A 17751-nucleotide genomic window follows, 5' to 3' on the forward strand; every position below is an offset into this window, starting at 1 on the left:
ATAAATATATAAAGAAGACAGACAGCTGTGAAGCATTCTGGGAATAAAAGCCTGACAAATGGTACATTGGGCATGACTGTGTGACGCACCCATCTCTTGACAGTATTTATGGGGAGACTGCCTCCCACACTGACATTTTCCCCTCCTGGATGACATAAATCTTAAGTACACAAGAAAAAGAAGGAACCACAATGGGGGACTTGTATGGAAATAGCTTGTTAGAAGCCAGCTTAGCAAAGGGCATTCGGACAGACATTCAACTGTGGCATTTGGACTGGAGGCAAAGAAGTTCTGAGTATAGAGCATACTTATTATGCCCTACACCTGCACAGATAGCACACGTCTGACATTCAATATTAGGAGGATGTAAAGACTTTGGTATACTGGCTGGACATTCGGGTTATCCTTGGCAGGAGATCCCATGTTATAAGTACTGCAACAGCGATAAGGACATCTTCCCAGTCAACAACCAAAAAATAAATAGATAAATGTTTCCATGAGGTATGATCTGCCTAACTGGTATGAAACAGTAAATCTTAAATTTCAGATTTAATATTTAGTAGATCTCTGATGAGTAATCTGCAATATACATAGCAAAAACAAACCGTGTGTCACTGCTAGCATGCACTACTTTCAATTATATGTCTGCATAAATCAGAGAGCTGCATTTATATGTACAAAGTGTTTGACATGCCTACACACAGAATTTAAAATGCAAATAAAACTAATTTAAAATTAAGCATAGATCTTTACATAATTTAGAATGCTGATAGATCAGTAATTACTCTAAATATTTCTACACATCAGCTGCAAAGCACACATTCCACTTTCCAATAAAACAATAATGAAAGCATACCTACTTTTTCAACTTCTGAGTTATGAGGTACTGTTTCCTGAAAGGCCATGACATCATTTTTAATGTATAAATTGGTTTCTTCCTTTTCATCTTGAGTCTCTATGACTAGCTTCTTGAGCTCCAAGTTGGCATCAACCACTGTAATGTCGGTGGATATAACATCACTTTTGATGCAGTCAAGGTTTTTTTCTACTTCATTCAGAGTTTTTTCTTCTTCCGTCTTAAGTTGGTGAATGAGTTTCTGCTCCTTTTCATGGAGAAACTGATGCAGTTTTGCAAATTCTTGATTAATGTACTGTTGCAAACTATAAGCATCTTCCTAAGAAACAAGAAATAAAAAAAAATGAATGGCTGCACATTACATATATTTATATATTTTTTGCATTTTTACATTTATCTTACAGGATATAATAAGAGGAGGCCATCCCACTAGTACAAACGTAGGGCAAGGGCATTTGTCTGCATCACTAAAAACCTGACATCAAGACTGAGCTCAGCCCAGTTACCAGCAAACATTCAGCCATATCCATTTTACATCACCTGTCACTGACGTAAGAAAAGTGGAAACCAGAAAGGGGACCCCAAGGCAGAGCCACGTGGAACACCACTAGTAATATTACTTAATGTGGAAGACGTACCAGCAACCCTTGGTGTCTCACCACAGGCAATATAGGGTTTATTGTGCAGATGGATGAGCTTTTTCATTACAGCTGAATTGGTGACTGTATGAAAGACTTTAACCAAGTCCAGAATGGAAGAGTGGCCAATTTCCTTGGCTTCACCCTGTAAAACAAATTAATCAGGTTGAAGAGAGAGAGAGGTGCTTCTTTTAACAAAGCCAAAATGATTTGGATTGAGGGACTGAAGATTTCCTCTGTTTTTAAGTTCAGTTATGATATGCTTATCCATGATTTTACAGATGGTACTAGTACAACTTATGGTTCCATACTGACCTTACATCAAAGGACCCAGCCTTATTTAAAGATACCCCTATTTCAGGTCCCCAAACATCTGATGCATTCCCATTTGTCAGGCTAAGGCTGGACAGCCTTACAAAGGATTGAGCAAAGTTATATTTGGCACTTCTAGTTGGCAGCCGGAAATACTGCCTGAAAGAATGGAATCAATATTCTTAGTTTTAGACAATGCAGATAAGATCTAGTTAAGAGAGACTGTGGGAGGAAGTGTAGTTTGGTGGGTAGAGGTGGAAGCAGGTGATGTGATTACATGGGGTAAAACTGTTAATTAATTTGTCAGCTAGGATTTTAGCAATAGTCTCAGGCTCAGAATACATGGTTCCATTAAATGCTACCTACAAGGAATATTGAGTTTTCTGATATACTTAAGGATTTGTTTTATTTTTTTTTTAGTGGCTTAGGAAACAGAGTCAGAAGGTAACCTTACATTTTCTGATGGAGCACCTGAAATTTTTGCTAATCCGTTTTAGCTCCTGGAATACTTCCTATACAAGGCAAGTAGTTTTTCATCACTGTACAATTTGTTTATGCAAATATTCCACCTCAGTGTTTTTTCCTGCATTTCCTTTCATATGTGTAGTAAAAACTACTAGAAAAACTCAGGTAAACTACAGCTTTTATTGTGTTTTACCTTAAATCTCCTATAATGGAGGCCCATGGTATATACGTAAATGACTCCTTAAGGATATCAAGTGCTTTAGCAACATAGCTTCTGAATGTCCATAACTTTCTTTTTAAGACTTTATGGTTACATTCAAGCAAATAAAGACAAACCCCACTATCTGAGGGTATGCCTGTTTCAACCTTTTTATAGAATTCATCAGCACAGCACAAGTGGTCTATCTTGCTGAGGTTGATCATGGAACCTAAAGAAATCAAGGGGGAGGTTTCTGCATTCCACATTCCATTTGGGGGTATTTTTTTTATTATGCCCTACTTGCTTGACCAGCCCACTCCCCTATGCTTGCTGACTTCATCAGTGGGCTACTCCTCTCAATGGACTTTATCTTGGCTTACTGAGCATCATCAGTGAAAACCATTCCTCCCAATCAGTGTCTTAAGATGCCTGAGATGTTAATTGAACCCAGGTCACCTGGGCCATTGTTAGGGCTTTATTACTCTATGCCATGGTGCTGGTTCTCACCTTTAAAGTACAGGCATAACTGATTTATTTATTAACCATTTGATTTTTCGGGAAAGTCTGACTGGGTAGGTGCATATTTTCAGAGAAGGCCAGGGAGAAACGCTCCTAAGTATTATAAAAACATTTTAAGAATAATAATTTTATAATCTTCAAAAATAATACAAAAAACATCTACAGTTTATATAATACATCAAATTATACATAACGTGAAAACAGTTAAGAAAAGATGCAACTTGTATGACAGTGATTTAATATTTAGAGAAATTTTAACTAGCTTAGAGAAATTAACAATAAATGAGTATAACACAAACAGGAATTACAATATGAAGTAGGAGAAAAACAAGTTATGGCATATTTAGATAGAGAGTAAGGGGGGGGCTTTACTGAAGCAAGGAAATGAGTGAAGGGGGGGTAAGGAGGTTTAAGGTATGAACAGGTACTTCTTCATATTTACTGATATAGTTTATCCTGGGATTGAGAGAGAACAGAAGGGGGTAAGGAGGTTTAAGGTATGAATAAGTATTCTTGTTCATATTTATTGATATAGCTTATGCTGGGATTGAGTGAAAACAGAGCCAGATTTTGGCTAGGAAGTCTTTCAGAATGGCTTTAAAGGACTCGAGGGAGGTTACTGACCTGATGGATACAGATAAGGAGTTCCAGGCCTTAGCAAGATGGTATGAGTACAGACCATGCTCATGAGTTTTTATAGGTTTGTGGACAGAGCAGAGTTTTTGGTTATTGGATTGTAATGACCAAGTGGGAATGTAGTTGTGTAGAATGGTATTTGATGCTGATATGTTTGTTATAGAAAAATAATGGATGAGGTTGTTAGAGTGTGCAAAACAATGAATAAAAGGTTGAAATCAATTCTGCTGTAAATATTCTAAAAAAATAAAGCACAGAATAAAAGTTTGCTTAAGTGTAGGAATAGTGCTTAACAATGTAAAATGAGCATCCATACTATGTGACATAACCCTGACTAAAATAAGTGGTGGTTTGAAAAACAAGGAACACCTGTTAATGGACATGTCTCACAGAATCAGCAGAAACTCTAAAAGAACAATTCAGTATGTATTCTCACAATTTCAGCAAGAAAGTTTGACATGCTTTCTCACAAATGAATAGACACGCTTTTTCACAAAATCAGCAGAAAAACAATTTGTACATTCTTTCTCACAGATGCTTCCTTACCAGCAGAAAAACAACTCTAAAAAGTAAGTATTAAATGCTTTCTCACAAGCATCAGCAGAAGTGCTTCTCACAGATGCTTCCTTATAGAATCCAAAAAAAGACACCAAGAGGAAAAACAGGATCTAAAATGTGTGAGAAGAACAGTATATAAATACTAAAACCAAGCAGTGTTAGGGTATGTAAGAACTCAGGTTCAGAGGTAAATGGAGAATGAGAGGTTATCATCCATATTTGTGCTCAGGAGCAAACATTAAAGCTGTAGCTGTAACAGTATACTACATAAAACCTGTTATAGAAATAAGTTATTTATTAGTAACTGCACTAGAGTTAATATAGTACTGTGCAGCCTGCAAGATTTTGTGACTTGACTGTAAGTGCAGCTATGAGGAACCCTGTGTTATAATCAGACTTTGATTTCAGCAGTAAACAGCCAGCAAGACTTTGTGTCTCAATCAGATTTTGGTTCCAGCAGCAGAATAATTAAATTTTCAAGGTTATTTTGGATAAATTATTGTCAGAATTGTTACTAAAAACTATATTCCAGCATGCATATGTAGGATACCACATAGGTATTACAGAAAAACTATACAAGCTAAATGTTAAACCCTATGTGCTAGATTCCAAAAGTGTTGCTGTCAGTGTAACTGACTTACTACAGTGAAGGCCTATTTATAAACAGGCTTACACAGGGGGCATATTCCAAAAGACCTGTTCTCTGTGTAAGTGATTTTACTCTGGTGTAATACACTGTAGTAAGTAAGTCTTTTGAAATCTGTCCCTATGTAACTCTCATCTTGGGGGATTCAATGATTGCTCCCAGTTTGCAATCTTCTGTGAACTTGGTTAGCCACAGGCCTTTGACATTGGGTTTGACACCCAAAAGTAGAAGGCAAAGAGGAGTGGGCCTAGCACAGCTCCTCAAGGGTGAGTAGCTTCTTTGTTGAGGTGTCCTCACTGATTCTAACCTCCTGGGTCCAACCGGTGTGCCAAATGGGTATTCAGTGACTTTTAACAGGGTTTATACCTAGTTCCATTAGTTTGCTGACAATGCCTGAGTAGAGTACTGTATCAAATGCCTTAGCCAGATCTAGGTAGACAGTATGCACTGTGTTCAAGAATCCACTCACTACAGCAACAACTGGTAACCAAAATAATGGATCAGTTGCAGTTCATGTTGTGCTTTCATAGGAGCTCAAATGTAGTGAGTTCCATTTGTAACTGTAATCCAATAAAAGATTTCAACTTCTACAATGCAAAAATCTTTATCTCAGCAGAGAGTACTGAATAGTAACATCACCAGCACCACTAAAACCATCAGAGCCAGATAAAAAAACAAACTTTAACAAGTACAGAAGACTAAGTACTTTCTAACCTTAAGCATCAGGAATTTCATCAGAGTTGTATTGACCAGCTCCTTCCTGCTATGTAAATAACTGTCCACCAATCAACGTTCAGCTAGCAGATTAGTGAATTAATCACAGAGGAAAAAAGAAGATCGGTGAAATAAAAACTGTTAGAAACAAGGCTTATATGTTGCTATACCAACTATTTTTTCTACAGAATAGTTTTAAAACAAATTCATAATATTATATAAAATGTAAATGTATATATTAATCCATCCAAAATACTGATTTAAATTCAGAATACAAGTGAAACATGTTGCAATGTACAATAATAATGAAAATAATATTGATAATTTTATTATGCTCTTTAAGAATCTACTGGCATTGATATTTAATACATTCTCAATAGATGGAAAGTCATTGAGACCTGGAGGTTGGCACACATTACACCTCACTTGCCAAATCAGTTCCTTCAGTTCTAATACATTTTTAGATCATCTCCCCTTGAGGAGCCTAATATTCTGTCAGTTACAAAAAATTTAGATTTATTAAAATTTGTGCAAGTGACATATAAAGCGTGGTGTTGGATATATTTTTAATATCCTACAGGCTTTCCCTCATATGATCTCTCAGCCTATGGTTGTTTTTTTCCCATGTAGAATGCTGTACATAAGCTACATGTGGCTATGTAATCTACACAGGTGGTATCACAATTACATTTACCTGGACATATCAGGCTATGATAGAACCCCTCAACTAATAACTGGGACCTTTGTGAATAAATCTGCAGTAGTTACATCTACCACATGTACTCATACAGTGGACATGATTTATTGACAATCTCCTGGTCCGGCACTCAATCAAATTCTTTATACTGAAACCCTTACTAAAGACCACAACCACACCACAACCAGCTGTCCACCAAATGTTTATTTTATTTCTCTGGGAAAAACAAATTCCATAAGATTTTAAATGCCTCAACATACTTAATGATTTCATGGTTAAAGGGCACAACAAAGGGTGAGACCTTATCCCCAAATTTATCCTTGTCAATAATAGATCCACTTCTTCCTAAAACATTATTTTGTTCAAGATCTATTAATAAGGGTGCAAATCTACCCTTTAAAACACCTTCTTTGACAGAGTGTAATAAAACCTGGGGGTATCCTCCGTCTCTTAGCATACACCACAAGTGGTGCAGTTCTTTTTCAAGAGTTTCTTCTACTGTGATCAGTCTTGATAGTTGAACCAACTGGCCTTCAATGATCCCTCTTTATTGGTGAAAGGGGTGACAACTCTCAAAATGTAAATACAAATTTGAAAATGTATTTTTTTCTATAAATAGTCAATGTAAACCTTTTCAGATTATTCCCAATCATAACATATAAATAAACAATTTTCTCATAATCAACCTGATAAATAAACTTCAAAAAATTAGCAGCTTTCTCCAAGTAAGAAATAAAAGATGTTAATTCATTTTCAGTGCCCTTCCGTAAAATTAAAATATTGTCCAAGGATCTAAAATAGGCATGAATAAAAGGTCATACTCAGCCAAAACTCCATTGGCATATATGGGAGTATGTTCTGCTCCCATAGCCACCCCTGACACTTGGTGAAAATATTCTCCTTCAAAAGAAGATGAAATTGTTGAAGAGTACTATATCAAGTAGTATATCAATAACCAAGAGCTCAGCAGCTAAAATTGAGTATTGACATATCAAAACTTCTTTAAACAAGCAATGCCCTTCATTATGAGGGATGACCATAAATAAATTAATCACATCAATAGTAACAAACAAAAGAGATTCATCAAAACTAATCTTTTTCAGGTTTTATGGTAAATGCCAGGAGTGCTGTAATATGCAAAGTGTACTTTCAAAACATTTTTTAGGTTCATAGGTTGGTACTGGGCTATCTGCCTGAAGGCATATATTAGCCCAGCTACGTTGTGCGGTATTCACTGCCCCTTTAGTAGTTCCCTAGATCCTTGTACTAGCAGCTAGTACCCTTGGCCCCTATCTAGTAGTGCTGTTGGTGTGATCCCCGTTGTGAACTTTCTGTTACCCATCCACTCATCAAGGTTCCTCTTGAAGAGTGATAGTGAGGGGCTCTGTCTTATGTAGATCGGGACCCTGTATAGGTATAGGGCAACTGTTTGAGGCCAGTAATCCTCTTGGTTAGGTATCTCTGTGGTCTCTCCAGCTGCTGGAGATGTCTAGCCAGGTACATTCCAATTGGTGCATTGTACTCAATAATGGGTCTGATGAGGGAAGAGTAGAGGGGCACCATTACATCCTTAGATTTTGATGCGAACCCTTTCGTGATCAGATGGGTCACATAGAAGGATTTTCTAACCACTTTGGCAACATGGTTATCAAAGGAAAGCTGACTGTCTACTTGGGTCCCTAGATCCCTTATTTCTTCTTCAGATTTCAGGGGATTACCTCCTATGTTGTAGTTTGTGGGTACTCTGTTTTTTCCAAAGGGGATTACTACGCATTTATTTGCATTTAGCTTGAGACCATGGCTTTGACACCATGCATCAGTCTCATTTAGGCCCTTCTGGAAGATCTCCATGTCGGCCAGAGACTCTATTATAGCACCCAGTTTGTAGTCGTCCGCAAACTTAGTCAGCCACAGCCCTTCCGTGCTTGCCTGTACTTCTGAGAAGTATATGCCAAACAGGAGGGGCCCCAGGACAGAGCCCTGAGGCACACCACTCATTACTGGTCTGGATTCGGACATAGATCCTGCTACTCTTACTTTATGGGATCTGTCTGAGAGCCAGTTTGATATCCATCTTGCGACGTAAGGGTTTATGCCCAGGCTGGTGAGCTTATCAATAATACCTGAATGGGGAATGGTGTCAAATGCTTTAGCAAGGTCAAGGTAAGCCGTGTGTACCTCCTTTCCCTTATCTATAGCCTGAGTAACTGTCTCAAAGAAATCCACCAGGTTCAGGAGGCATAATCTGCCCTCGATGAAGCCGAACTGTGTGGGGTCCAGCGACTGGAGGTTCCCAATCTCTCCATTTATTAATGATTCGCTCCATAGCCTTACAGATCAGACTGGTCAGGCTTATTGGTCGGTAGTTCCCAGGGTCAGTTTTGGCCCCACCCTTGTGTAGCAGGACCACCATTGCTGTGCAACGGCAATAAATAACCTATCTATCTAACTCTATTTTAAATAACCTATCTATATATTTCCCAAATGATTCACTTTTAAACCTGTAGCCACTACTATGGGTCCAAAGGAAGGTACAGCTGTTTTTTTTATGTATCATTGGAATACCAAAAAGTGCAGGGGGGGGTCAACTGTTTAGTAACCACTAAGTACTCAAAAATTGTTTTGTCAATTGATCATTGAAACAATAAACCATTCAAAATTAAATCAACTATACTGATTTCATTCTTTGACATTCTTGAAGGCAAGTTCATCTGATAATAATTTAAACATTTTAAAACAGTAGTCAATTCTTCTTCTTCTTTCAGATTTTCCCTGTTAGGGGTCGACACAGCAGATCACCTGTCTGCTCATGATTGGCAGTGGAGTTTTACGGTGTCGAGTTGCCAGCCCTGCGACCAACCGGCACACACATGCACGCACTCAAACCTAGGTCTAATTTAGAGTGTCCAATCCACCTACAGCATGTCTTTGGGATGTGAGAGGAAACCAGAGCACGCGGAGAATAATCCACGCGACCACAGTGAGGACATGCAGACTACGCACAGAAGGCACCCCAGCAGAGGATCGAACCAGAGAACCTCTTGCTTTTAGGTGTTAAAACAGTAGTCAATACTGTTCATAATCACTACCCCACTGCCTTTGTCAGGTTTCATGACTCTCACACTTCTACCCTTCCTTAAATGGTTTAAAACAGCCTTTCATCCACTGAGAAGTTGTCAATGAATTTCTGCCTCAAAGTTGTCTAAACTTATTGTCACATAGCCCCTCAAATCTGGCTAGAAGTGAATTAGACGAGGGCAAAAGCACAATCTTCCTTCTGACATTTAGTTCAGATATAATGACAACCTTACATGAAAAAAAGCAATCTCATATTCAAATTTCTAATGTATAGTTTCAAATGAATTAATAATTTGACAAGGACCACATTAAAGTTTGGTACAAAATGGAAACCTTTTTGAAATAAAGACACACCACTCTCGGGAAGGGATGTGTTTCAAAAATTAAAAACATTAAATCTAGCACGCCTTAACACAGAAATAAAAGAAAATATTTGGTGGACAGCTGGTTGTGGTCTTTAGTAAGGGGTTTCAGTATAAAGAAGACTAGGGGACTGTCAATAAATCATTTCCACCATATGACAATATGCGGTAGATATAAATATTGCTGACTTATTCATGAAGGTTCCTGTCTATGAGTTGAGGGGGGTTTTCATAGCCTGGTATGTCTAGGTAAATGTAACTGTGATATCACCTATGTAGTTTACATAGCCACACATAGCTCATGTACAGTAGTCTACATTGGAAAAACCAACAATAGGCTAAGAGACTGTATGAGGGAACACCTATATGATGCTAAAAACATTACTCCAACAATGTCCTTTATAAGCACTCGGTCACTTGTAAGAATTTTAAGAAATTTATATTTTTGTAGTTGACAAGAGTATTAGGTTCTTCAAGGGAAGTGATTTAGAAAATGTATTAGAACTGAAGCAACTGATTTAGCAACTGAGGCTTAAAGCATGCCAACCCCCAGCTCAATAACTCTTGTCTGTTGAGAGTATATTAAATATTAGGGCCAACAGTCTGTAACAGTGCATGATAATAACTAATTATCAATATTATTATCATTATTATTTTGCATTGCAATATATGTTTTAATTGTATCTTTAAGCTTTAAGACTTTTTACTGCACTGATATTTTTTACTATATTTATGATTAATTCAATAATCTAAATGAATGTTGACTGGTGGACAATTATTTATTTTGCTGGAAGGAGCTGGTTGATGCAACTCTGATGAAGTCCCAGATGGGTATGGTAAGGTTGCCCCTGCATTACCCATAACTCCACCCATTCCCAACCCCTCTCCTGCCTATGGCCCACCTATTTTGTGATGTCACTGTGACATTAGTTGACAGGGAACAGCTACTTTTTCCATTCCTGAAGTTTGCTTTCAGCCGATTTACTATGCTTTTCTGTAAAAAAAAGCATAGTAACTCAGCCAATGTAACAATCTCCCTTAGTCTGTTTCCATTTTGAAACAGACTACTGAAGTTCTTACAGTGTTTTCTGGAATACCATAGAATCAATTTAATTTCTGGATAGTCCGGAAAAAAAGAGGATGCTGGCACTTAGTTTTTTTTTTTTTTAATCTTACTCTGATGTTTTTGGTGGTGCTGTTGGTGCTTCCATTTAGTATTCCTTGGTGAAATGAAGCTTTTTTGCATTATATAAGTTGACACCTTTTATTGGATTACAGTTAAGCTGGAGCTCAGTAGATTGTACTCCTGAGAAAGTGCCAAGTGAACTGCATCTGATCTGTAAAGCGCCTGCTGGATTCCATTATTTTAGGATGCAGAGATTTCCCCCTCATCCACTGCCTAAGTGACAATTTCAAAGAGGTCCACCAGGTTCAGCAAGTATGGCCTTTCTTTGCAAAGCCAAACAGAGATGGATCCAGTGTCTGGAGGTCTCCTATGCCATTGTTGATAACCTCTATGGTAATTCTTCCATGGCTTTGCAAATAAGACTAGTCAGACTATCACATCTGTAGTTTCCAGGAGCTGTTGAAGGTCTACCCTTATGAAGGGAGATGACCATTGCAGTCCTTCATTCATGTGGCATAAAGCCTGTTTTAAGACTGCAGTTAACTAATGACTCCAGGGGTCCTGATAAGTCATTATTTTAGAGTATTCAGGAGGCATCCTGGGATGTTATCAGGGCCCACTGAGGTAGTGTTCTTGAGTTTAGTGAGTGCACCTAGTACATGCTCTCTAGTTATAGTTGGAGGGATTATGTTTGAGGGTATTTTTTGCAGAATGAGTGGGGCATGAGGGGGGGGTATGTGGAACTGAATGTATCCACCAACACGTTTTCTATATTGCCAGGCTTGGTGAATGTGGCACCATTAGCTGCCATTTCAGCTCACTGCAGTGTGCTGTCCTTCAGGTTTCTGACATGGCTGTTGAAGGCCTTATGGTTATCTTAAACCTAGGAGGATATCTTAACCTCAAAGTTGGCTTTGCTTAATCTAATTAGCCCTCTGAGTTGCCTATTTACTTTGATAAGACAGAATTATCTTTATGGGAATTACCCTTTCTGATTTTTGCCATATTTATTTTTCCTTTTGTTGTAGATCCTGTTTAAACTGGGATGACACCATGGCAGTTTTTTCTCTGGGTCTATTCTTTGGCTTACTTCTTATAGGTACAGCAGCCTCTGTGCAACTGTTGACACGGATGCACAGAGTTTCTGAGAGCAACTCAGCATTGGCTGTTGCATTCTCTAAGTTTTCAGGGGCACTGAATTTTGAAAAACCATCACTTTATAACAGGTAATTTGCCTTGATATAGTTACCTAATTGTTACTGTTTTTTTAATGGGGTTATGCAGTTGACTTTTATTTTGAGGGAGACAGAGTAATGGTCAGACCTTATTGGGGAAGAGACATTGGGGGGTGTAGCATTGTCCCATATTTAATAGCATGATGTCCAGTATGTTGGAGCTTCTAGTGGGCATATTCAGTATTTGGTCAAGGGTGTTTGTATCTATGAATTCCAGGAAACTCTGTGCCTGAGGATTTGAGGCCGTGTAAGATTCACAGTCTATAAAGGGATAATTAAAGTCTCCCATAAGCAGGGTGTTAGGTTGGATAGTAAGTGTTTCCAATAATATGATGGAATGATACTGGTACATGTTGTATAATGATGGAGTGCTTGCATGATTTGGTGGACTACGGCTCCAGACACGTGACTAATAGTTAACTTTTTGTTCAGCCTGGTTGGAGGGGCACCAGTATATCATACAATGGAGCCCTCTATGAAGAGGGTCCTCAGAAGTGCATTTACTTGCCTTAGTGGTGGATTATGGCTCCAGATATGCGACTTACAGTTAACTTCTTGCTCAGCCTGGTTAGAGGGTTACCAGTATATCTTACAATGGAGTCCTCTATGATGAGAGTCCTGAGAAGTGCGTTTGCTTGCCTTAGTGGCTTAGTGTTTGGGGCTACACTGAGAATGACACAGTATATCTTACAATGGAGCCCTCTATGATGAGAGTCCTGAGAAGTATGTTTGCTTGCCTTAGTGGTGGATTATGGCTCCACATAAGTGACTTAACAGTTAACTTCTTGCTCAGCCTGGGTAAAGGGGCACCAGTATATCTTACAATGGAGCCCTCTATGATGAGATTCCTGAGAAGTGCATTTGCCTTAGTGGCTAAGTGGTTGGAGCTACACGGAGAATGACAGCACGTGTGCTGTTAGGTGCTGTTTATCCCGAGTACCTTTGGGCTTGCTGAGGCATGGCTTTAACAATGAGCAGTCCAGGTGATCTCTACTGTTAAGGAAGATTGTGCCTCAGCATACATTATGTCTGTGTGTGTTGCGTGCTGTGTGAGGTGGATGTTGTCTGCATGGTTTCATCAACCTGACGTGCACTTGTATGTGCAGTTTAGCTTTCAGTGTCATTGCATAAGTACACCTTTCACATACTGTGTCTGAATCTTTACGGAATAAGTGGTTGTCAGTAAATATGAGAATTTCTACATTGTCACAAGATGCCTATATCCACCAAGTTGGCTTGGAAAATAGAAATGATGAAATCATTATCTGTACAGTTGCATTAAACACAAAAATGTAATAATAATATGGAAACCTTGTAAGAAAACTAGCATAAATAACTGGGAAGATTTTGTGTTAATATAACAAATGCATCTATGGATATGAAAGTTTAAGTTATTATGAAAGGTTAAAATATCTGAACATGTACAGCATCTCACATAGATTTTTAAGAGGACACCTTCTTCAGATATGTATACATGTGGCATTCAGAAACAATTACCTCTGGGAAAGTTATCAACAAGTAGTACAGAATCATCAGATGTGAGAGAGATCATACAGGAATGACAGAGGTAACAACTGGTTCTCTGAGACAGTAGCTGATGTATGGAATAGACTGCAAAACTACATTAAAGCAAGCACTAGTTCAGATTGTTTTTAATGACATTTACTGTAGGAATGAATGTTTTCTTATACTGCCATGCTAGAAGGGCATTACTGCCAATATTTGAAATATTTGTATGCTTGTATTTTCTTATTATGTCCCAATTGCCTAGATGTTTCACACATTAATTGCAGGACATTATTTGTAAAATCCTCTACTTCTCCACACAAGAAACATTTCTAGTTGTCCTTTACAACACAGAATACACTTACTTGTAGCGACATTCATCGGATTATCAATGGGATTTAAATGACCATTCTCAATCAGAAAATCTATACCCTCTTCCAGTTACACAGTCCAAATTCAGTTTGTCCTTAATCTTACTTAATGGTTGAACATCATCAAAGTGTTTTGACAATTCCAAACGAATTTCACTCTTGGTCAAAAATACATTTCTTGTCCATATCTTTATCTTCTTGCATTTTTTTAAATGAAGGTCATGTGTGGTTAAAAAAAGCCAATGTACACCATTTTACTTTTTTCAGTTATTCACTAAAATTTGAAGTGCTGTAGCTAAACATAATTTGCATAGTTTTTTTTGGGAAAAGTACAATGTGGCACATGTGAGAAAGAGTAATCTCCAAGAAATTATTTACATCTTCTAGAATCAGTAATGTTGAATTAAGGACTGAAGTGTTTATTGCATTATATTTCAGAAAGGGGATGTGAAGGTAAATGCCAAAGCTTAGGGGAAAGAAGAGAGAAGTTGTGCTCACTGGAATGTAATTCTGTGGAAGGAGTTAGAAAAGTAGGCCGAAGTAAGGCCTAGATTCTAAGGATGTACATGAGTAGTCTCATTGTAAAGAAGGATGGGGTGTGGTTTTTGAAAGGGTTTGAAAAGAAGGGAACCAAGAATGAGGCTAGCTTTTCCTTGAATGGGTAACTAATTTGTCTTCTTAAGGTGATGTTCATACCAAGGAGAATTTGTTACGAACAGTCACATTTTGTTTAAGTGAGTCAGTGGCATACAGGGGGAGGCCAATTATCACTTGAACAAGCAGTACCCTTTTGCTTATAACTGCCTTTGTAGGTTGTGATAGAAATTGAGATATATTTTGGTCCCAGAATAGTAAGCAAGTGACTTTAGTTATGACTTTCTGAATGTGGACTTGGAAGTTGAGAGATTGGTCAAGCCAGAGTCCAATGTATCTAAATGAGGTGGTGGATTCAATGACACTGCCAAGGTCTATGGAGTCAGGGCTTTAGTGTGCCTTCTTCATGCCAAACAGTATGGATTTAGCTTATTTTTTGGGGGGGCTGAGTTTGGTGCAAAACCAGGTGTGCAGTTCTGCTTGTAGTTGTTTTTATTAATGCTAATTGTAGGGTTAGACCAAAACAATGACCGTGTCATCAGAGTATAAGAGGAGCTGTAGTCAAGGGAGGTCAAGTTGAAGTTTATTTTTGAAAACAGAAAATAGTAGAGGGGTCAAAATTGAACCCTGTGGTACACTCAAGCATGCTAGTGATAAGACGAAAACTATCTTAACTCTGAAACATCAGTACCAGAGGGTGGTTTCTGAACTTATTTTGATCTCTTGTAAGGGGTTAGACAAACAGTATGATCAACCAGGTCAAAGGCACTAGTATATTAAGCTGTTTCAGTTTACACAAATAAGGTATCCCAATATCACATCTGTAACATGGAAATGATCCTTCTGACATCACTGAGAAGAGACAACCCATTTCTGATGAAACCTAAGGTGACTCATGTTTTAGGAAGGAAGAATGAATGTGGTTTCCTTTTTGGGACCTGAAAATTGCTCCATATCTGTAAACTAGTGTGATACCTATATCTACTGTCTTTGTTATGGTGATACCGATTTGCTCTAGCAAATTACATTCATGTTTACTCAGCTTCATTCATTAGATGTAGTTGTACAAGGTTTGATTATGGTGTCACCTACAAAAAGTTTCATTTCAAATGAAGTTTTGCATCTTTTGCTTGTTTTAGTGAGTTCATTTTTGGATGGCAATGACCTTAATCTAGTTGTGTTGGGCTGGTTAAAGTCGGAAGGCTTCCAATGACCTTTTCTTTTGATTTAATAATTTTTTGATATTATAACTCTACCAATTATGTCTATTTTAGAATTTTTCCAGAATACTGAAACTTCAAGGGGATGAATTTATCAAACAAATTTGTTAAGTGTTGTAAAGGGTTGTGAATGTTTCACATACAGGTTGTGAAGGGGGGGGGGGTCAACATATGGCACCATTTGGCTGAAGCAAGTTGATTGTTCAGAGCATATTAATTGCCAGACATTTAATATGGTATCACTTTTATGAGGTCCGGTTCAATCTATTTAGAAACATTGTGGCACTGAGGTCTAGGTAGTACCCAAGCTTTAGCCTTGAGGGCTTCTTTCTACACTGAAGGAGGCATTATTTGCTGTGTACTGCTTTGACATTTACTTTATAAAAACTCTGTCATACATAGGATGCATAAAGATAACTTGTGTCGCTGTGTTACTGCCTATTTTATCTAAAGCAAAAATCACATGAATCCACTGGCTTCCAAAATGGTTCTACTTTTTCTCAACATTACATGGACAAGCTAGAATCATGATGTAGAGGAATAGAGATCTGACTACAGTCTGGTCAAATGAGGTTCAGTTGATGGCTGGAAGGTATGGCCATGCTTATCCCAAGTGAGGTGCGACGCCCATGCCCTGGCCCAGCAATCAAGGGGCCTCAATCCTCACCACTAACACCAGAAAGGGCGTCTCATATATGAGGAAAGGATAACAAATACACACAGTAAAGTGCAATTTCCCTTAAGAGCACACAGAGATCACAGTCAGTCTGGAGCTGGTCGCTCCCTTGCTCCCCAGATCCCCAGTAAGACTCCCCACTGGCACAGCTATAGGGTCCAGATCTCAGCCTAGCTGGGCAAGCTAAAATCTCCAGCACCCTCTCTCTCCAACCAGTGCTTCAAGTCCCTGTCTAAGTAGCTAACGACACACACACACACACACACACACACACACACACACACACACACACACACACACACACACACTTTGAGATAAGAGGTTATACAACCACGCAGATACTTGTGGGGAAGGCTGGCACAAGTTCTTCAGCTGTGCCCCTTTTACCCAGACTATACGGTAGTACCAACTGCCAACACCCGGCTAATATTTATCAGCTACTCAAAGGCCTTTAAAAGGGTGTCCAATTATTACTGTGCAATATTATTATCCAATTGATAAGTGTGACTAATCAGTCAAGGCTTATTAGAGTGGCTTCGTACAATAAACTCTATAAATATGCAATGTACTCTAAAGCTTAAATTATCTCTACACAAACCAGCCACAGTTAAAAGGTTTTAAAATATGCAATAATATATAATTAAAACCACAAGACAATACTTTCTACTACACAGTCAGTGCTAGTCAAGAGATTTCAGAGGTCACACAGAAATACTTAAAATAAATCAGTAGTACAGTTCTGATATCACAGAAATCATTTAGTCTAAACTTTCTAATTCCTAGCTACTTTTAGGAGAAAACACAGTTCTAACATACTACTTACATAATGAGAGCATAAGGCAGTGCTGAGTTGGATGTTTCAAGACAAAAATGCTTAATAATCTCTGGTCCTCACTGTTTAAATTTCCACTGCAGCTCTGATAAACACGACACCATCCTTTACACCCTCCCAGTGTTCCCAGGCTGACAGAAACTGCATCTACATTCCTCTATACCCAGAGCAACAAAGGACACCCCACATGCAAACGGTCATCAACCTTAGCCTCAAAACAATAGGCAGGAAGCCTTCATCTAGCCGGACTGGAGCCAACGTGTAAGCATCAAAAGCAGTCATGAAATAATTTTAATTTCAAAGCAGAGGGCAATGTTGCTACATTGTTTTAAGTTCAACATTTCACAGCACAGTCTTCCATCCAAAAAAACACAAGCCTGCAGTTCAACACTCATATTTACAAATGACAGAACTATCTACACAATTCTATCTGGCTAAGCTGGCAGCCTTCACCCTTCTCTACCAGTCTTCACAGGAGGGACATTCATCTCGGAGAGCCTTGAGTGGAGGC

General features: G+C 38.4%; 1 protein-coding gene across 1 annotated transcript in view; it reads right to left on the reverse strand.

Moving 5' to 3' along the window:
* LOC122814457 overlaps nt 1-17751 on the reverse strand; it is a 1903843-nt gene that overhangs the window by 141678 nt on the left and 1744414 nt on the right. Inside the window, 1 exon segment of the mRNA XM_044087037.1 lies at nt 861-1175. Coding sequence (XP_043942972.1) covers nt 861-1175 — 315 coding nt within the window.

Source organism: Protopterus annectens, chromosome 10.part0 (assembly GCF_019279795.1).
Source record: "Protopterus annectens isolate FY-2018-M chromosome 10.part0, PAN1.0, whole genome shotgun sequence".
NCBI classification, from domain to species: domain Eukaryota; kingdom Metazoa; phylum Chordata; order Ceratodontiformes; family Protopteridae; genus Protopterus; species Protopterus annectens.